This window comes from Theobroma cacao, chromosome 2, assembly GCF_000208745.1.
Source record: "Theobroma cacao cultivar B97-61/B2 chromosome 2, Criollo_cocoa_genome_V2, whole genome shotgun sequence".
NCBI lineage: Eukaryota > Viridiplantae > Streptophyta > Magnoliopsida > Malvales > Malvaceae > Theobroma > Theobroma cacao.
The window spans coordinates 8,121,654-8,143,247 of NC_030851.1; the positions used below are offsets into that span (position 1 = coordinate 8,121,654).

At 36.3% G+C, this 21,594-nt stretch overlaps 2 protein-coding genes across 6 annotated transcripts; one reads left to right on the plus strand and one right to left on the minus strand.

Moving 5' to 3' along the window:
- LOC18608439 (helicase-like transcription factor CHR28) lies at window positions 3,326–12,247 on the plus strand. Of its 5 annotated transcripts, none has more exons than XM_018115739.1 (12): window positions 3,326–3,492; window positions 4,476–4,597; window positions 4,703–4,910; window positions 5,006–5,637; window positions 6,264–6,335; window positions 6,413–6,490; window positions 6,620–7,526; window positions 7,843–7,973; window positions 9,546–9,785; window positions 10,225–10,815; window positions 11,051–11,260; window positions 11,367–11,785. In XM_018115739.1, the coding sequence occupies exons 2-12, from the start codon at window positions 4,490–4,492 to the stop codon at window positions 11,394–11,396; spliced, it is 3,207 nt and encodes a 1,068-aa protein (XP_017971228.1). In that variant the 5' UTR covers window positions 3,326–3,492; window positions 4,476–4,489; the 3' UTR covers window positions 11,397–11,785. The 5 variants fall into 5 exon arrangements, with proteins under 5 accessions (XP_017971228.1, XP_017971226.1, XP_017971227.1 ...); XM_018115737.1 differs by lacking the exon at window positions 11,367–11,785 and adding an exon at window positions 11,792–12,247 and having other exon boundaries at window positions 3,327–3,492; XM_018115738.1 differs by lacking the exon at window positions 11,367–11,785 and adding an exon at window positions 11,792–12,185 and having other exon boundaries at window positions 3,327–3,492; window positions 4,703–4,904.
- Window positions 13,864–15,614, minus strand: LOC18608440 (protein ASPARTIC PROTEASE IN GUARD CELL 2). The gene has a single exon (XM_018115773.1). It carries the CDS (start codon window positions 15,459–15,461, stop codon window positions 14,016–14,018), a length of 1,446 nt encoding a protein of 481 aa, XP_017971262.1. The 5' UTR covers window positions 15,462–15,614; the 3' UTR covers window positions 13,864–14,015.

The window sequence follows — 21,594 nt, forward strand, 5'->3', positions numbered from 1 at the left end:
AGCAAGAAAATGGGTTTTGGTGGCCGGCCAACTAAAGAAGAGAAAAAACATGAAAATGTCAAGCTTTTCTTGGAAGCTTTGACTAAGTCAGAAAAAAAAAGTTTGTGTCAAACTACAACTTTATTATTAGTTAAATATTTTCACACATTTTTTTAACCTCCATGGGATTTAAATGAAATATGAAATAAATTTCCAAATAATATATACTGAATTCATTTTTTTTTACATTTTCTCTTTTAAATCTCTACTTATTTTTAATAAAATATAAAATAAGTTCCAACAATCATAATTTTTTAAAAAATTGGATATATAATAATTTATTGAATCTTGAATATAAAATATTTCCTAAAACTCACCAAGAAGGAGGTGAAATTACCTTTGATAAACGACACCATTGTCGTGCTACTTTACGTGCATACTAAAATTTGGGGTATCTCAAATAGTAAGCTGTGAACAATGACCTTTTGACCATAGACTTTCAATCTCATTTTCGAACCCCCAAATCTATTTGTTAAGTAAAGCTCTGTTTTTAATACTCAGATCAATCACACTAAAACCTCCCATATTTTTAGACAAACAAATTGAGTTCCAATCAACATGATGCATTTTCCTCTTCCTTTTCGAACCACCCCACAAGAACTATCTTTGGATTTTATCTTATTTCTCTTTGATGCTTCTAAAGATCCAAATGACATAAAAATATCAACAAATTCCCAAGAATAGATTTTAAAAATGTTACCTTCCCATTCATTAATGTCTATGCTTTTTTTTATAGTTGGAATGTGCTTGATTAGTTTTATCAAAATCTCAAGGTAGGTTTTCTTGTCTTGTAATACCCACTAGGGTGAATGGTTTGGTATCATTGTATGTTTTTTTTAGAAGTGAAAAAATGAAGCGATATTTAACTACCACAACATACTTCCAGAAAGATCATCTTCATTAAAAAGTATCTTAAAGATACCATTTGTTATTGGTTGTACTTTATTCCCATTGATGATGGTGTCAATAGATCTTGTGTGGAGTTGTTTATTGGATAGTCTCCGCTGCCTCAAGATTGGGTGCTACTCAACACTGATGGAGCTCATCGAACTTCATGCCATCAATCCATTACAAGAGGTGTCCTTCGTGACCACTTTAGAAATTGGAAATGCGATTTCTTGGTCAAACTAAAAAATTGTTCTTCATATCGAGCATAACAATAGGGTGTTTGTTGAGATTTGTCAATGGCATGGGATAAGGGATGTCGTAAGATGATCTTGGCTATGGACAATTAAATTGCTACATAAGTGATTCAAATGGAAACAATTGAACTAAAAGCTAATTCAAATTTGACTTTAGCTATTAAGGGCCTATTTGGCCTAGCTTTTTTTTAGCTTAAAAGCTATTATGAAGCTTTTATGAAAAATAATAACTTTTAAAATTAAACTAAAATTATTTGATAAACTGTTTAACAAAATAAATTATATAAGCTCTAATTTCTGTTAAAATTACCATAAAGGGTGTTCATACTATCTTCAATCACCTAATAAATTATAATGAAATGCTTCAAGTTTATATATGATTTCAGATGTTAAAATCTAAAAAATCAATAAAGAAACGAAACAATTCTCAAACTTGTATAGTAGCAATAATATTAGATTTTTGTTGATATAGTAAGCAATCATACCATGATGCTTCAATTCCTAAAATAGAACAGAGAAGAGGAAATGGTGTATTTGACATTAAATTTTTTTTTTGAAAAAATGAGAGAAAATCTTTAAATAGTATCGGAATGCAATTTTGAATTTTAGATTTTATTTTCTTTTAATCTTTGTAAGAACAAAAAAATTTTAGATTTTGTTATTCTGTTGCTAGATTTTTTATTTTATTTTATAATAGTTTTTGTAAAGAGAGGTAAAGGAGAGGGAGATCGCGATTTGTATTGGAGAATAGTGATATGTAGAGGGAATGAGAGGAAAGGGAGATTGATTGAAATATGAGCATTTCCTGAAAAATTGATGTGTTTTTAAAATAAGAAAGAGAAAGCTTCTTCTTGGAGCTTTTCTTTTAAGCTCCTTTTTTAAAAATTTTGTTCTTAAAAAAAAATTACTTTTTTTTAAGAGCTTTATCAAAAATAATGTTTGCCCTGATTTTTGTTTTTAAAATGTAGATAAATTAAAAAAAAATAGGTTAAACAGGTACTAAAAATCTTTTATATGAATCATAAATCCAATCATTTGATAGATGTTTTCGAAAATATGACTTTTCAATATTCTAAAGGTACGTGGCTTCTCAAGAATCATTTTAAAAGGAATGCTTCAATTTTATTAAGTGATGTTATGAAAATATCATTTTCATGTGTGTTTTTGACATAAATGTATTATTTTTATTTCCTTCTGAAAAAAAGAATTATAATACATTTAGATTGATCATTTTATTTTCAAGTTTTTTTTTTCCTCAAAAAGAAATTAATGGAAAATTTGTTATGTTGTCGGGTTGCATAAGCCTGACAAGTGACCAAACCAGGCAAGGTCTACCACAAAGTAGCCCACTCTAGCAGGCCATTCGAATGTAAGGCCGAGCTAATGCGTATGAGGAACTCAGGCCCCCGACAGAGTGAGGCTGGGTAAACGGGTCCTGAGTCTTGATGGCCCAGACCTGTTACGCCGAACTCAGGGTCCATGGAAAACCTTTACTACACGTTTTATCACATTGCTATTTCAATTTCACTGTTTAATTTGACCATTATCAATACGTTGTTAAGTGAAGTCAAATGGGACTTTAAATGTATGTATAGATTTAAAATAAAAATAATACCTTCAATATTACAAATAAATAAGAACATAATATCCATATATATAAATAAGCAAATAAAAAATGATTAAAATAATCATAAAAGGAAGTCATTTATTAAATAGATAATTTTTTTTTCTCTCAGGATATTTTGCTTCATCTTGATCGTTGTTTTATAAGGAACATAGAGTATTTTGTTATACTGTTAGTGTCAATTTAATTTTTTTAAAAAATAGTAGGAGTATCTAAAATTAAATGAAAAATTTGGAAGTAAAAACAATTTGAACTTGATTCATAAATATTCTGGAAACAAAAAATATCATTAAATAGGGGGAAACATGGAACCTGAGCTGGCAAATCTTAATTGGAGATTCCTGAAAACTTTCCGGAAGACAACTTTTTTTTTCCCTAAAAAGGTTTAAACCTGCACAAAAACTGTGGTTACGCAATAAATATTCACCAACAATTACCAGGATCCTAAAATTTGACGCCCCGGCACTAGGCCACGTTGTCCTTGTCCAAAACGTTGTCGTTGGCTCTCATTCTCTCTCTCTCTCTCTCTCTCCCTCTCTTTCTCTCTCTCAGAGATTCTACACTTCTACGCTTTAGAAACTAGGCAGTCCATCGCCGAGAGAGATTCTGTCTCTTAAACATCACCAATCATTTTAAAATATAACCCTGCCAACTGTAGTTTTTTATAATGAAGAATCCTGATCAAAGGTAGGGTTTTATTTTTTTTTTTTTTGTTGGTTTTTCCTTTTAATTGACTCGATTAAGTTCTAAATTACTCGCTCAATTTTGCCTTTTTTTTTGTCTTAATCGGTTATTTTATGTGAATGCATCTCCTTGGTTTCATCATGTTTGAAGTTTTGTAGTGAAGTGGGACTGCTTACTGGCTTAGCTACTTTCTTTTTAGGCTTTAGAATTTGCATGTTTTATTTTATTTTTAATTGTTTGGTGTAGGTGGATATGGATTTGTTATTGTTGTTTGTTTTATTGGGGGCAGGGGAAGCAATGGTGCTGTGTAATTTGGAAAAGAAATTGAAACGTTGAAGGGGTGATTAGTGGTAGTAGTAATTTTGGGTGATGTTTTTGATTGATTTAAAGCATTTGACTCACTGAGAGAATCAAATGGAGAATACCCATTTTGGTAGAAGGGCCCTAGTTAAGGAATCTCGAAAGAATTTAGGAATTATTGGTAGCACTGTACAAGTAGTTTTAGTTCAAGGAGATTGGGCCTCCTCTGTTTTCACCAGGGAATTAACAAATGAAACACATTTTTTTGAGGAAAGCCGGCAGCCTATGTTTTCATGAGCTCTTGTAGAATTAAGGTCTGGACGATATTTTCTGTTAATGGTTGTGCCATTGGCATTCGTTTACTTCTCTGAGCAGAACTGAACTTTCTTCCTAAAGTCTTGGTACTGCTCCAAAAGCTTGTTGTTTGTGCCTACAACAACTTTAAATGCTTAATTTCATAAATAGGTTTCAAAGATAACATAGTAAAGTTTTACTTTTATTGGTTGGTTTGGTAAAAGCATAAGTTAGATTGTTAATTAGTTGATTGTGTGCTTTATTAGCAAATGATCATTAAATCTTCATGCAGTTTCTGGTTTGAATCAAGCCAACGTCTTGATGTTTTCTCCTTCTTTCTTTCTTTTTTTTTTTTTAATAATTGCACTTATTTGCTTAATGCTGTCCTGAAGGAAGTGGCTGTTAGATGTCTGACCATGTGGATCGTCTTTGTGATTCACTTGATTCAGCTAGTCGAAGTTGCTCTTTCTTAAATGGATGGCTTTGCAGTTTAATTTCGAGATGCGCAATCCTGGTGAGTGGAAATATTGTGCATTTGTTAGGGGAAAGAGGGACCGGGGGGTTGTAATTGCTAGCATTCCCTAGGACATGTCGCTACACTGATTGTTTCTTCCCACAGGCTGGGTTTCCTTTTAGGAATCTGCTTTCTACTTCAGTTGAGGAGAAAAAAAGTAACTTTTCAATTCTAATGGCTGCTATGAATCCAATAGACATTAGTTCATCTGATAGTGACTTGGAGATCGAAGATGACAGAGATACAAATACCTCATCTTTAAGGGTTCTTCCAGGATGGGCAGTTACACATGGCTCAAATTCTAGGGGTACTGGTTAGTCTGTGTTTTGCAAACTTACCATATCATCTAAAGTTCAAAGTTCAATGTTTTATTCACACTGAACCATGTAAACATATTTAAATATGCAGGTTATGCTTGGCAGTCTCAAAAGATTCCTTCTCCCAAGCAAGCAGAGTTTTCTAATTTAAACTTTTCAAATGTAAATAACCATTCACAGACAAAAGTTCTGATTCATGAGCCCAATGATGATGTTAGAGCCTCAACTCAGCTTATTGCCCTAGATGATGATCCTGAATATTTTACCAGGAATGGGAATATTGGTCAGCCTCGGACTGTTAATTCTCGAATTGCTAATGGTTCTGGTACTGATTTTGAGAAATTGACGTCGCAGCAGGCTCTAAAGAGGACTCTTCCTCCATCTCTTCAGCTGTCTGGACCCAGTGCCAAATCAGAAAATTTAGTTGAGAATTTGAGCAGCAGTCAGATTCCTGATGCTCAGGGAAGCTCTCACCATTTGGCTGGCCATAGTTTTGCCAATAGTCAGGGGTATATGAGAGATCATTATAGCAGGGCCCATAATGGTGAAGTTATGATGTATGGAAACACCGGTAGTAGGATCCTTCCTCCATCTTTTATGCATGGAAAATCTGTTACTTATACACAGTTTGCTGGTTTGGATGATCCTGTATATCGTGCTGGAGTAAGTGAAGAAAGAGTTCCTGTAAATGATGAGAGAATGATTTATCAAGCTGCACTGGAGGTATTCTTGTTGGATCCAAGAGTGTTCCTTTTTATTATCATGAGTTAGTATTTGATGACCCACCATGCATTATGGAAATTGTTATATCACAAACATTTTTCTTTAAAGTGGTAACTATGTCTGTGATTCTTGCATCTTGCATTTGGGTGTTATTATTTGGATGATAAGGAGCTATATCCTCATTTTGCATGTCTTTTTGTTTCATAAATTACAACTCTACGGTTATTTAAGTTTATGATGAACTTGCTGGACATCTGAATTTTCCTTTATATGCATAACTCTATTCTCTTTAATCTGTTATATATCTTTTCTGGATGACATTTAAAGTGAACACTTATACTATCATGTAAAGAGTCTAAGTACGTATATGATAATGCAGACAAAGATTGTTTTGCTAATGTGGCTAATTGCATCTACACAATTTTGTTATGCTAAAATTTGTGGGGTATGAATTTGGCCATGGGTTCTTTCTTGCCTTTTTGCCCACTCCTTGTGCCCTTCTTCAAGTGATTTGAGTGTAAACAACAAAATTTTGTTGTCTGCTTTATATCAGAAGTTGCTAAAAAATGGTTTCATATTTGATGTGTTTGGAAAGATTGGATATGAAGGACTTTTGTTTCTTGCAGGACCTCAACCAACCAAAAGTTGAAGCTACTCTTCCTGATGGTCTTTTGTCTGTTCCTCTTCTCAGACATCAGGTCATAACTTTTTCTTGTTATGGATGATTCTTTGGTGTATGTTGGTTAATTGGTTATTTAATCATTGAATTTTGCAGAAGATTGCATTACATTGGATGCTTCACAGGGAAACAAGAAGTGGGTATTGTTTGGGTGGAATATTAGCTGATGATCAGGTTACTTTTTTTCAAAAAAAAAAATCTAGTTTTCATTTATTTATATAAATGATCAATGTTACTTCATGCATATCTTCGGATTTGCAGCATAAATTTTCTGCTGAGACTGATGATGGCTTGATTTAACAGGGCCTTGGTAAAACAATCTCAATGATTGCTCTTATACAAATGCAGAAGTTTTTAGAGTCCAAATCAAAATCAGAAGATCTAGGTAATCACAAAACTGTAGCACTGAATTTGGATGACGATGACGATAATGGTAATGGTGGGTCAGACAAAGTAAAGCACAGTGGTGAATCTGATGATACCAAGTCAATTCCAGAAGTTAGTACTTCTACTGGCTCATTCAGCCGACAGAGGCCACCGGCCGGGACATTGGTTGTGTGTCCAGCGAGTGTTCTTCGACAGTGGGCCAGGGAGCTGGATGATAAAGTTGCAGAGGAATCTAAGCTTTCTGTCCTCATCTATCATGGGGGTAGCAGAACCAAGGATCCTGCTGAACTTGCCAAGTATGATGTGGTACTTACAACTTATTCAATTATAACCAATGAAGTTCCTAAACAAGCTATTGTTGATGACGATGAGACTGATGAAAAAAATGGGGAAAAATATGGATTATCTTCTGAATTTTCAATTAACAAGAAGAGGAAGCAAACATCTAATGTTGGTAAGAAGGGGAAAAAGGGTAGGAAAGGAATTGATGGCTCTGCTATTGATTCTAGTGCTGGTGCACTTGCTAGAGTAGCTTGGTTTAGGGTGATACTGGATGAAGCTCAAACAATAAAAAATCATCGAACGCAAGTGGCTAGAGCCTGCTGTAGTCTTCGAGCCAAGCGGAGGTGGTGCTTATCTGGAACACCTATACAAAATGCTATTGATGATTTATATAGCTACTTTAGGTTTCTGAAACATGATCCATATTATGTATATAAAGCATTTTGCAATGGGATAAAAATTCCAATATCTAGAGATTCTGTAAAGGGCTACAAGAAGCTACAAGCTGTTTTGAAGACAGTAATGCTGCGTCGCACAAAAGGTGATTCTATTCTCTAACAATATTTATAGGAGGCGAGATTTTGGTGTATTAGGAGAAAATTAATACTTTACCCCTATAAACTCTAAACATACTTCATATATTCCCATAGTATGTGAAACTTGGGGCCCCATACCCCCCCTGGATCTTTTTTAGATTCATCTTTCCTATGCAGAAGTGGTATTATCACTTTTGTGTATGACTATTATCAGTAACTGTACATATTTGAAGCTATTTTTGAATATAGATGTGCTGTATTTGAATTTAAGCTTGGAAACTTTATTGCTGTTTTGTGCTGATTTGATTAGTTTCTGTCCAGCAACATTGATCGATGGAGAGCCAATAATTAAGTTGCCACCAAAGTCAATTGACTTGGCTAAGGTGGACTTCACAGCTGAGGAGCGGGCTTTCTATACTCAGCTAGAAGCTGAGTCACGTTCTCAATTTAAGGTGCCTTTCATCTGCATTATTTGTTCCCACTTTCAAGTTGCTCTTTAAATCATGTGACTGGTGTACTATTTCAATCAGAAGTATCCTTCTCTTTGAATTTGCAACTAGCAGCATATTCTACTTGTTTTGCTTGTCAATCTGAAATATGAAGTTTGAATCATATTATTGTCCTTCAAAATCATTATGTTTTATTTCTGCTCAAAATAATAAAGCTTGGGAAATGAAAATGAAATGATTGTAGTAATTTTCTGCTTCAACAAGGAACCTCCACCTGCCAAAAATGTTTTTTTTTTTTGTTATTTTCAGGGTGGGGAGGTTTGAATAATGTTGCAATGCAATTAAAAGTTAGCTGTCTTATTGTGTAGCGAAAGAAGGTTTCATGATAAATCCATGGGATGATGCGGGTGATGAAACCATCAGCTGTGCAGGGATGTGACAAAGTTCGCCTTCCCTTTTCATGAACCATCTGTTGACATTATTTCCTGAACCAAAATACTAAATGGGGTTTTTGTGAACTATGATGAACCTAAGAGAAGTAACTTTGTGGGTGATTGCTGTAATTACATGATTAATCCATGGGATGATGCAGGTGATGAAACCATCAGCTGTGCAGGGATGTTATAAAGTTCCCCTCCCCTTTTCATGAACCATCTTTTGACATTATTTCCTGAACCAAAATACTAAATGGGTTTTTTGTGAACTATGATGAACTTAAGAGAAGTAACTTTGTGGGTGATTGCTGTAATTTTTCTCCACTATTGCTGCAGGTAGTACAATGAATAAGAATTTGCTCTCATAACAATGCGATTAGCCAGACATGATGTAACATTTCTGTGTTTATGTCTGACTATTATGCATGAGAGATATTGAGTTGATAGTATGTGTCAAAATTCATCGCCTTAGGGTCTAAAATACCAGACTCACATGCCTCTTCTTGCTACCTAGAATCTTTTGTTCTTTGTAGACTTTAGAGGTGGAACTGGAATCTTGTGATGAGTTGAGCCAAAATATAGCGCTTAATCTTGCTAATTTCAATGCTTACCCACTAGTATTGCTGGATAAAATATTGAAAGGTCTCTTGTTTAACTCTCTTTTAGTTTCTTTTGTAAGCCTCATAGGGCCGTTGGGTTCTTGAACTTCTTTCCACTAACATATTATTAATAACCTGGTTCAATTTTGTAGAACATACAAATCAATCCACATTGTCTTTTTGTTATATAAAATCATAATGTTTATTAAGCTCTGTTGAAGTTAATTGCATGATGATACACTTTACTAGGATTGATTTTGTGATTTCAAGATTTAATTCCTATACCTTAGTGAAAATTGTTTTGTGTTGACATTGAGAAGCAGCTGATTTCTGTTGGTGTCTTGTGAACATCTCATTTACAATACCTAGTTAATATTTCAGTTACACTATTTTCATGCTCATATCAGTCTTACATTGCTGTAAATATGGAGTAACCTAAACTTGCCAGTAAAATTTTATGCTTATGTGAAGATTGAATCATGCTTTTAGATATTCTCTATCTGAAAGTTACACATCCTTGGAATAATATATTTCTCCAACAGGCATATGCAGCTGCTGGCACAGTGAACCAAAATTATGCAAATATTCTTTTGATGCTTTTGCGCCTACGTCAGGCTTGTGATCATCCACTTCTTGTCAAAGGATATAAGTCTGACTCCATTCAAAACTCTGACTCTGTTGGACAAGTTTCTGTAGAAATGGCGACGACACTTCCTAGAGAAATGCTGATTAATCTACTGAATTGCTTGGAAACTTCCTTTGCCATCTGTCTTGTATGCAGTGTGAGTTTTTCTTGAACCTAATATTTTGCCAAAGTGTGGCTTTATTGCACATCCTCTGAATGTTGTTACTGGATCAATGACTTATCTGTAATTTTTATATGATTGAATTTCTGAGGAATTTAAGCAAGTTCTGTGTCATGGTAATTTTTAATATTTTGGGAGCAATGGTGAGGAAATTGCAATTCAATGTGTTCAATTTGGAACGGGGTAATGCATGGTTAAAATTATTGGAGTGAGGGGTGTCGCTTTCTAGGATGTCTTTTTGTTTTTTTAATGCTACCCTATTATTACTTTTTGTCACCTTGAATTTTCTTAGGTATAGAAAGTGTATGTGAAATATATTCTAATTCCAATTCTCATAGTATCTGGCTAGTGAGCAGAAAAAGTTTACTATTTCAGAAAATCTGTATATATTTCTAATGCTTAAATGCTTTTACAGGATCCACCTGATGACCCTGTTGTTACCATGTGTGGTCATGTTTTCTGCTATCAGTGTGTGTCAGAATATTTGACAGGTGATGATAATATGTGCCCTGCACCTGCATGTAAAGAGCAACTTGGTGCTGATATAGTGTTCTCTAAAGCTACCCTTAGGAGCTGTATTACAGGTGGTCTTAACGGTAGTCCCATGCATCCTCAGTTCTTTGAAAAGTCAGTGGTTTTACAGGATGAGTACAGTTCATCAAAAATCAAGGCCGTAGTTGAAATTCTTCAGTCAAAATGTTTATCGAAGAATTCAAGTCCAGAATTGCAGAGTTCTGTTGAATGCAATGAAACATTTTTGTCTTCAGAGCAGACATTTTCAGAAACTGTCCATTCAGGCATTAGTGTCGTAAAGCGCACTACAGTTTATTCAAACTCAGTGGCTGACGGACCAATAAAAACAATTGTTTTCTCTCAGTGGACAAGTATGTTGGACTTGGTTGAGCGCTCACTACGTAATCATAATATAAACTATCGGAGGCTTGATGGGACAATGACTTTAGCTGCAAGAGACAGGGCTGTCAAAGATTTCAATACTGACCCAGAGGTTTGTTCCTACCGTATGACTTCCAAGTAATTCACCAATGCCAATAGGTTGTTTCTTAGTGGGCAAGTTGGTTATTATTTTGTCGACTTACTTGCAGACATATGTACATATATTCCATATACACTTAAATTATTAACAGTGTGCTTTAGTGTTTCGCTTTAGTAAATCAATGATGTAGAATGTGATGTAATTTTATTTCTTACTTAATTTCTCCAATCCATTGATTTTCTTGCAGGTTACTGTGATGCTGATGTCATTAAAAGCTGGAAACCTCGGTTTGAATATGGTTGCTGCGTGTCATGTTATCCTTCTGGACCTTTGGTGGAATCCAACTACTGAAGACCAGGCTATCGATCGAGCACATAGAATTGGACAGACTCGTCCTGTTACTGTAACTCGGATCACCATTAAAGACACAGTGGAAGATAGGATATTATCTCTTCAGGTATTTTCTTTCTATAGGTTATGCTGTTGACTTAAGAATTGTTTCTGATAAAAGATGTAAATGTCATTTATGTAGTTAATTTGAACATTTTGATTTTTTTTCCAAGGTGGGGGGAGGTGTATTGCATCTGGGTTAAACTCTTATTTCCCTTTTATTCTTTCTGGCTCTTGTGTATTTGATGGAACAAGATTCAAGAGTTACATCAATATGATTTTCTGGTACCATTAAAGGGCCTGCACTGTTCAAGGGCAGAGAGCATCTCCCTACCTGAATTTGCCACTTTTACTTAGGGAAGCCAACTGATTTAATAACTTTGAGTTAGGGATGTGGACTATTAATATGGTGTTGTTGGTTTGGACATCATTACAAGGATTGCTGTGTAACTATTATCCATTATGACCTTTTGGGTCATTTCTGGAATGTGCAAGACCTCCATATGTTCTATAGCCTTTGGAGATGAAGAATTTGCATGACTGGTAGATGGTGGGTTTTCGTTGTCCGATACTTATTTCTTTGTTTGCCTCGCTGTAGGATGAAAAAAGAAAAATGGTTGCTTCTGCTTTTGGTGAAGATCAGAGTGGGGGCTCAGCAACTCGATTAACGGTGGAAGATCTCAGATATCTATTTATGGCCTAATCTGCCATCTCATTTTGTTGCATCCTCTGGCCTTATATGTTTCTACTTGAAGTTTCCATCCAGAAAGTTCTGAGATTTAAAAATTTTGATCAGAACAGGGAATTCACATCTAGTGCTGGCTAATGCCGTCCGTCATATTTTGTAGATTCAGATGGTGACTTTTGTGAGATTTTGGAAGTCCAGAGAGGCATTTTTGTTCCCCTCAGGTCAAGAAAGAGGAAGGCCAGGCTGCCTGTAAATATTCTAATTATTTTGTAGTGTATATCATACTTTTAGTTTTTGTAGTTAACCATTTTTCTTCTTAATGTAATACATAAAGTTATTTCCAAATTATTGTGTGTTTGTCTCTAAGCTTTCCTTGTTTCACCCTAAAAACCCCTCACCTCATTACTGAAATAAGGGTAGTGGAGCTAATTTCATTGGACATATAAGCATTGCTGTAAGGCTTGGGTGGAAGGTCGACAATGGAAAGCAAAGACGCTTCAGTATGGACTCAATCAAGGTACATTCTTCACTAACAACTTTTTTTGAAGTTTGTGGAATAGAGGATATGCCCATAGTGTGTAAGGGGGGGATGGGGAAGAGAGAATGTGGGCCCCCTTTTTGAGCTGATGACTATGAACAAATTGGAAACATTTTCCCTGGAATTCGTTTTACTATAACCCTGCAATTATCCAATCACAATCCCTTTGGTTGGCAGTCAAAAAGAGTACAGAAATGAGGGTTTTGAACCTGCAAGCAAAGTGTAGTTCCTCTAGCTAGCTTTGCACCGACTGTACATTTGTTTTTGGTTTCCTGCTTTTAATGTCCAAGCAAAAGCTGTTTCAGCCATTGAGTTATCATTTTCCATCCTCTTTTTCATTTTATCCTGTCAACCAGATTTTTTTGTTCACACATATTTGTATATTAACCTGGTAAGGGGAAGACGAAAGCTGCAATCGTCTTCACTTGCATCGGAATTGCTCAAACAGGCGAAAGTCAAACAGAGGAAGAAACTCGTCCCTTCTTAGGAAGGGACAATGTTGGCAAAATGTCTTCAAGCCCGTTGATAGATAATTCTTGTTTAGTGATCCCATTTTGGGGTTTAATCTCGTTGAGACAAACCACAGACAGGTGATAAAGACAGTCCAACAACTATCACACTTTTGCTTTGACAAGCGCTGTTTTGGGCAATGGGGGTGAGAGAAATTTGAGGTATATCCCAACGATCCCCATGTTCTGCCAAAGCTTGGCTTTGCTTTTGTTCGTCTTTCACCTTCACCAAAGCGAAAGTGTAACTTTTGCGGGCCTCTAAAACCCCCTAATGCTATAAATAGTATTTCAACGACTAAATTCCCTGTAATTAGAGAGATGGGAAAAGGGCTAGTAGCAGTACCCAGTTGCCTTTGCCCCCCTAGCCTTACCAAAGTTCTGAAAAGCGGCAAAAGTGGCCTTGCGTCTCAAATCTTGCAAAAGAGGGAAAAAGCAGATGCCTTTGCAAAAGTCATTGCTTGAACGCACTCCAACTTAGGGGCGCAAACACGGCCTACTGATGGCTTCACATGTCCACCAAAGTGGTGGCTCCCCCCCCAGCCCTCATGATTTCAACACTATAGCCCTCGTGAGAAAGAGAGCCAGCCAAAGGCAAGATGATGTAAAAAGCAGCTGGTGCCTGGAGGGCAATCAGCAATGTGCAGGTCATTTCCACCCTCTCGGCTCTGGATTCTGAATTATACTGCCTGCCCTGCCCACTAGACCTGATGTAAAAGGGCCATCTTTGGATCCTCTCATCATGTCATGTTTAACATAAAAGGGTGCTCTAATATCCAAGTAGAAGATCCTTTTTATGATTCTTTCTTTTGACTATCTGCAGTTCTCTTGGGAATATTTGACTCATTAACATTACACACCCTTGCTTTGTTTTTTCACCTCTTTGCATAAAACTTTACAAGAATCACACTATAATATATAGTGTTCTTTTCACATCAGGAAGAAAGGCAAAACTTTAATCAAATCATAGACCATAGGACAAGTAGCACATGACACTAATACATCAGACTCTTATATATTTATAATATAAGAATATACTTTAACTAACAAGTACCTAAGCAAAATTCACTATTTCTTTACATCATCAAGATTAGCAAACATTGGGGCCAAACCCCACGAAGCCATTGGCTCCATCAAAGGAAATTTGGATGCCCTCTTGCTGGATGTTCCCTATTATTGAAAGTCCTGAAGCCGAGGAAGCAAACGCAAAACAGAAAGTTCCCACATCATCAACGGGAATAAGAAAGTTCCTTGCGGGTAGGGTCAGGATTGGCCCGCCCGAGAAATAAAATGAGACTGTTGGAACCCTGACCGACACAAAACCCGATAAGTTGTAACAAGTATCAAAAATGGATACTCCCGAAGCCCGGGGGAGGTTTGCCGTCTGCGCGACAAAAGCATCGCGGAAGGCATTGTAAGCCAACGTTGGGAACCTTGTTACGGCGGTGCCAGTGTCCATAACAACCCCTCCATACCCCAATTCACTAAGCCTAAAAGTGTCTTCGGATACGGGCACCCGGATGCCTCCTACTCCAAGACCCGAAAGCCCGACATAGTAGAAACTCGGGGCACGTGGGTTACGTAGCAAAGGGACCCATGCAGCGCCCACCGGCATTGCTCCACGCCCGAATACCAATGACCCGGATGCATCGCTGCCCCGACTCACTAAACAGTAACTAAATGCACCCCCGGTTTGACCACCCAATTGACCCACAAGTGACATGGATCCACCTCCAACGCCCAACAACCCGGCTGCCCCAATGAACATGCCCCGGTTAATATGCCCACATCCAATAGCCACATTTTTAACCACCGTTCGACCAAAAGTGAGTGTTTCGAGAGCCAGGGTCCCTTTTGTATAAGACCCATCACCATACATAACTTCATACCGACACCGACCCGCATGGCAACCCGAATTCTCAATCCGGTCACAAACAGAAGAGGTACAAGAGACGCCACTGTAAGAAGCAGAATTAGCCGGGTCAAAAACCGGGTCGGATTGTCTATAACATTGGTTGCAAGGCTGACACTGAACCCAAACAATATCACTGCCCGAATCAATAACCATATATTGACTTCGTGGTGGGCTACCAACGCCTATTCTCACAAAGTACTCTCCGCTTCCTTGGTCCATTCCTGAAACAACATCGGACCCAAAATCGTTCACCTCATAAGCAGCGTCACCGTCGTGGCCTCCGCCGCCAGAGAGGAGGCGGACCAGACTTGCCACCCTTTTCACGTCCCTTTGCATGCGTGCAAGAAAACGGTGGCTATGGTCATGGAAAGCAGTAGTAGTGTTGGAAAATAACTTGTCCCTATGGACAAGTTTCAGCTTCCATTTCCCTTGGTCACTTTCGCTGGCGTTGGATTGTTCGTGATATTCAAATGTTTTGAGAGGCGTAGGTTTTTTTGTCCCAATGAGAGTTTGTTTCACGTTCAAGAGTTGAAAGTCAGGGTGAGAGGCGGTGGCGATGCCACTCACAGTCAGGTGTAGCACCGCCACCAAGATTATCGCCAGGGATGGGAAAGCTGACATGGTTGAGGTTTTGAGGGTTTGAGGAGTTGAGGTTTTAGGTTGTTTGGGGAAGGAGGGGTGCGGGGGTGGGGTTTGAGGAGGGATTTATTTGAGTCGGGTTTTGGCTTAGGGATGCGTAGAAGGAAAAAGGTGTGGTGGGGTTTGGAATAATAATAGAGTTAAAGGGGCTTCTGTTTTGTTTTTGGACTGATCAGAAGTTTGAGAGGGAAATGTCTTGTGCTAGTTTCCCAACTACCTTTTGTTTTCCTTTTTCGCTTTAATGGGTAATGTTACGTTGACCCCAGAGTGCATCAAGTCTTTTACCATCGATTCTGTTGAGAAAATTTTTGAACCATTCAACAAGGAAGAGACGGTTTTGGTTGTATCCAGCTATATTAATTGACTACTTTGTTAATATTAGTTAGCCACTTTCCTGACCACCAAAGCAGCCATGGTGGGAGGAGGCTCGCTGCAGCACAAGCACTAATTAAACCAGAAGACCTAATTCGCGATGATCATGCCATGAAGCCGTGGATTCAGTGGCTTGTCGTGACCAGTCAAAATGTTAAATAAACTGGCTTTTGTCATTAATTTAATTTGACTTTCATGTTTTATTCATTTTTGTTTGTTTTTCAGTTTAATATTACTGTGTGTGCATATGGCCATTTAGAGGAAAGAGGGAGGAAGGTGTGCTTCTTTATCATCTTTACGAAGGCCAACCTTAATGGAATAATTGTTACTTCGGGTAAAATACCTTTCAAAGAACAAACTGAAACGATTTGAGGGAAGCCAAGTTCTCAATTGAGCAGGCCCCAGTTCGTTATTGCCTTTGAAGAAGCTAGGTAGGTAGGTGATCATAATTGTACTCTCATTACGAACAATTCTTGAATCCTAGCTAAGAGATTTATTTTCTACATTCTTCAGACAAAATATTCAAAGGAATATGTGTTTCTCTAATATTTACTACTATATACAGGATGCCAAATTCTAATTAGTTAAATTGACACCATGAAGATTCTTCAGTTGCTCATAGAAAGATATAGATGGACTGATAAAACAAAGACAGCATTGATTCCTGCTCCATGGATTGTTGAGCATTGTGATAGGATAACTCGATTGCTTCTTGTCCTCTTAAACTCAGCAGAATGAAACATCCATGTTGAGTATTCTTTTTTAGCTTATTCTCTGAATTTCATTTGGCTAGAGGTGCCGAACTTGTGGGTCTGCTTCCCAGGAAAAGACAAAGGGACGCCGTCTACATATCTAATTAGCTTCTATTGTCGAGTGGAGAAGTTGCAAAAGTGGGAGAAAATGTATTATAATTGCGATAAGTGCAGAAGAATACTCAACTTTATAGTATTAGCCTTTTTCAATTTGTAACCTTGAAAAAAGCATTAATATATATATATATATATATAGTACGTAATAGAATATTGATAGTACTATTGATCAACAATGAACCATCAATCCATCTGAGATGTTAGTAAAAGTAATCTTCTTTTCTTTTCTTTTTTCTTTTAATTAATGGAAACCCAGAGATACCACCATCTTTTTACCCTGAGTAGAATAAGCTCCATAGCCTTTTCACAAAGTGCTCACCTATTTATAATTACTGCTCTAACGCCTGCGTGTGCGTGATTGCTTAAGTCATGGACCTTTTTTTTCCCCTTAAAGTATTGAGATCTTGGATTGTCACTATAAAGATGCAGGCGTATGTTCAATAAACAACTCGTGGACTAGTTCGAGTTGGGCTCGTTTATGTTCGTTTAATAAGATAGATTAAATAATTTTAAATAAAATTTTAAAATATATTTAATAAACGAATCCAATTTGTAATTATTCATTTCATTTTTATTCATGAACTAACTTGTTTATTGTTTATTCTTAAAATCGATTATAAATGACTTTAAGAGCACCCTAGATATCTTTAAAGGAATCATTTATAAAGTGATTCAAAAACTATTTGTAGCTTTTTAATTTAGATTTTGTTTGTTTGTTGAAAATTGGTTTGTTTGATGTTCACAAACATGTTCATTAATTGTTTGCATAAACCCATTTAATATTCATGAACAAGCGAGTCCTATTTGATATCAAATTTAGCCAAACTTTAATGGAGTCCAGCTGCCTGAATATCACTTTAAACAATCTTAATCAAACCGAGCTCGAACATAGCTAGGCTCGTTTGGGCTCGGATCGTTTACAACCCTAGCTACTGATTACTATGGTGATTGATGAGTGTTGCTTGATTTGACACGCTCGTGAGCATTGAATCAACCATATGTGCCAATTGATCAACTGTTTACTCTTTGATCATTTAAAGGCAAAAAGCAATAGATCACCCATAAGTCCACATGATGGCAATAATTAACATTTCGAGCAATTAGAAGTCAGAAAACAAAGGAGAGTAGAAGGTAATCTCTCATACGCCACATGGTACATGATTTGCTTGTCATCTCTGTCTTCCCAGGGGAGGAAGGATACATGTTAAGGTCTAAGGTAACAGGAAAAGGGAGGACTTTCAGGAATTTTCCGTTTATTGTACTACCTTAATGGGTTTTTCCCATATATCTTTGTTGATTTCTATCAGTACTAGTGGATATGTTTCTTTCATGCCATACAAGGGAAAAAGAAAAGAGGAGAGAGATGTTTCCTTCACTCACTCTGATCTCACAACAAAATTTCAAGCTTTAATGATCCTTAATAGGTCCAGCTTTTTGAGTATATTCTTTGTTTTCAAAAAGCTTAGTGGGACTTAGATGAAATACTTAACAGTGATCTCTAATAATTCTCTTGCTTCTCTCTCATCAATCAATTTTTTCCTTTTTGCTTTCATTATGAGAGGTCCTTCCAAAACGTGGGAATCCATGGACCAGACCAAAGCATTATCATCTCTAGGACCTCCAAAACTTCAGCATGCATGAATTATCTACTGCTACTACATATTCTATATTAATTTATAAATGTTATTGGATCATCAGTGGAGCACCAATGTCAAAAATGGGTAGATTGATAATGTATTTGAGTAGGATTCTATGAGCCATGGGTGTCAATATCTGGATAATGATCTGATCAATTGATCAGCTGTTAGCTAGGTTCACGCGTGATGGTGCTGGCAGGCCATGCAAGATATCAAACAAAATAAATAAAGGTGACTGTACCTCAATGCCTCATAGGAATTATGCAATGCTTAATTATTGCACAACATGGGACTCTTCTATCACCTTTAGATGCCACGATGATTCCGGCATTCAAGTGGGGTAACTTTGCATTTTCAAGTCAAGACATCTGCAGTGGGATGATAATCTTTTACACTGAAAGGACAGAAAATTGCGAGAAAGAAAAAAGAAAAGGTGAGAAAAGAAAAAGAAAAAAGAGGATAGAAAGGAAAATTGTCCCTCATTTCCCTTCTAACAAACAAGGAAGGAAAGGATAGAAACACTATGTAGTCCCCTTTTCCTATTTTCCTTTCCTTCCTTCCTCTTTTCCTCGTACCAAAGATAGTCTTAAATTTCCCAATCTCTCTCTCTCTCTGTCAGAATTTATGAAGAAAATACTTCAGTTGGTTTAATTGATACTTTCGTTATTTTTTTATACAAAAATCAAATAAAAAGAAAGATAAACAATAAATAACAAAAAATAAAAATATCACTGAATTGATATATTAGTACTAGAATTAACTTGGAAAACCTTAACTGGCCATTTCTCCAAGGAAATTGAGTCTTAAGATCTCAACACCAAAGCTAATTTTGGTATCAAGGGATTCAATTATTTACTAGTTTCTATTATTATGCTTAAAATTGTTTTTTCTTTGGCAGTTCTAAAGTAAGTGGTTACCTGAATATTCAGTGAATTTCTATAAATTTGTAGTTCTTGGATCCAAGAAGATGGAACCTTTTTTTGTTTTTTTATTTTCTCCCCATTGAAAAGACATTAGTGGTACTACTTTAGAAATGAAAATGCAAGCCCTGCTACTTTAGAATCCAGGGTTTTTATGCTTTTCCTCTGAATACATAATCACACATTACCTACATCTGGTGCAGAAAGTTGTGTTTCTTTTGTCGTCAAATCATAAGCTGAATAGAAATAAATTTATACTAGAATAAACCAACAGTAACACTACCTTCCCCCCCTTACTGAGTGGAAGATTAGTTTAAAAGCAAAGATTGCCTGTCATCTCATATTTTAACCCTCACATGGCGGCTGATCTCATTCTTTTGCCAGAATTCCTACTTTTTATAATATCATAAAGTAATCAAGGGTTAGGGCCAAGCATGAGTCAAAATATAAGATTCACCCAAGGAGCATGGTGACCTTTAGGGCCTGCTGCATCAAGCTTTGATTGGCTAGTTAAAACTTTGAATTCCAACATTTGGGTTTTGGGAATTTTAACTTTATAAATTTCTTCCAACCTTTACAAAAAGGTTGAGATAAGCTTAATATATATGATTGCATGGTTTTCATGGTTCTATTGTGTGGAAACAAGTGCAAGAATAAAAATGATAGAGATGTATCCTTTGAGCACACTGAAAAGGCATGGGAAGATCAATTCAAATCTTCAGAAAAGAACAATGAATCAATCTAAATGCAATCAAACATTTTTCAGGATGCATGTTTTCCACTTTCTTTAGGTTGTTGTCCCTCGGATAGAGAAGGGTTGTGTTGCGTATGAAACTTTTTGAAGAGTCGACTTTGATATGATTATGCTAAAAAACCAATGGAAATAATCTGTGGGAGTGCAGGAGAGATTAAGAGATATGGAGGATATTCAATTGTGTTAATGCTTGTAAATACGACAAGACCAGCCAAAATGATATGTTAGAAAAATAAGAAAGAAACCCCTAAGTGGGAAATGTCACAAAGGCATGCAATAGAAATATTTGGAGTTGGGAATACATAAGATAGGCACCACTTCCCAATAATTGAACCATCATTACCACCTAAAAGTTGCCCTTGATATTTTATTTGTTGCCACCATACTAATATTTTTCTCAATGTCATGTAACTCAAGCACGACTGCACGTGCATCATTTGAGTCTTAATATTTGATAAAGTTGAATGGTCATGCCAATATTCATGATTTATTGCTCTATATATCAAGCTACAAGTTATACACTAACTTAATTATCAGGTATCAAACCCAAAGAACAAATGATCGTAGAGCCAAAATTTAATCTGATATAGGAAATTATTTCGTCCTATCAGTATGTGATACAATTATGTTATGAGCTTTAAATCATGCAATGAAGAATATGAAAGTATTTTCAGCTTGAAACAAAAAAGAATGAATGAATGAAGGCATGTCCATATCTTGTAACAGTTGCATGGAGATGGACATGAAGATCTTGAGATAGATAATGCCATATAATTTGCTGGCTTGATTAGGAGGAACATGCCAAGTTTCAGTGGAGATAAACCCTATCCAAAATCTTAAATAATCCTCCAACCTTTTCACTCTATAGCAAGGTCTGTAGGAGAGGAATAATTAAATCAGACAGTAATTGGGAAACTCGGAGGCAGCTTGCTTTGCGCAGATATATATTTCTGAATGTAAAGAATCCTTGTAAGGATGTGTTTGGTTCATGGAAACTTGAGAGGATTCAAAACCTTGTACAATAATTAAAATATGAAACTCATTTTCTATTATTAGAGGCATCATAACGTACGATCTTAAAACTTAGTACCCAAAATTATTTTTAAGGATTAAAAAGAAGTAGCGAAATTATTAGTCTAGTTACATTTGTCCTGGAATTTTACTCTCCATCAAAATTCTGTGAAACCAAACATAGCCATGCGTTATTGTTTTTGTCTTTTTAGCCAAGTGGTAAGCAGCTCATGGCATATATTTTCTGTTTATACAGCAACAAAATTTTGGGATTTATCTTCTACATGTAACCGCTTTTGTTTGACTTTTAAACCAGTAGTAATTATTGCTATGAATAGAATACAATAGATTTAGGACATATATAAGCTGGCATTGATTTGTTTTTGTAGCATTAGGTGCAACAAGCCAACAGCTATGCCGTGGTGACTTTGTCTTGTTATAATAAGAATGCTATAGGCAGGCACAAGTGACTCATGAAAATGTGCTTCATGGTTCTGTTTTGTATGTCTGAAACTGGCTGTGGAGTGTTTAATTAGAAAACTAAACTCGGTC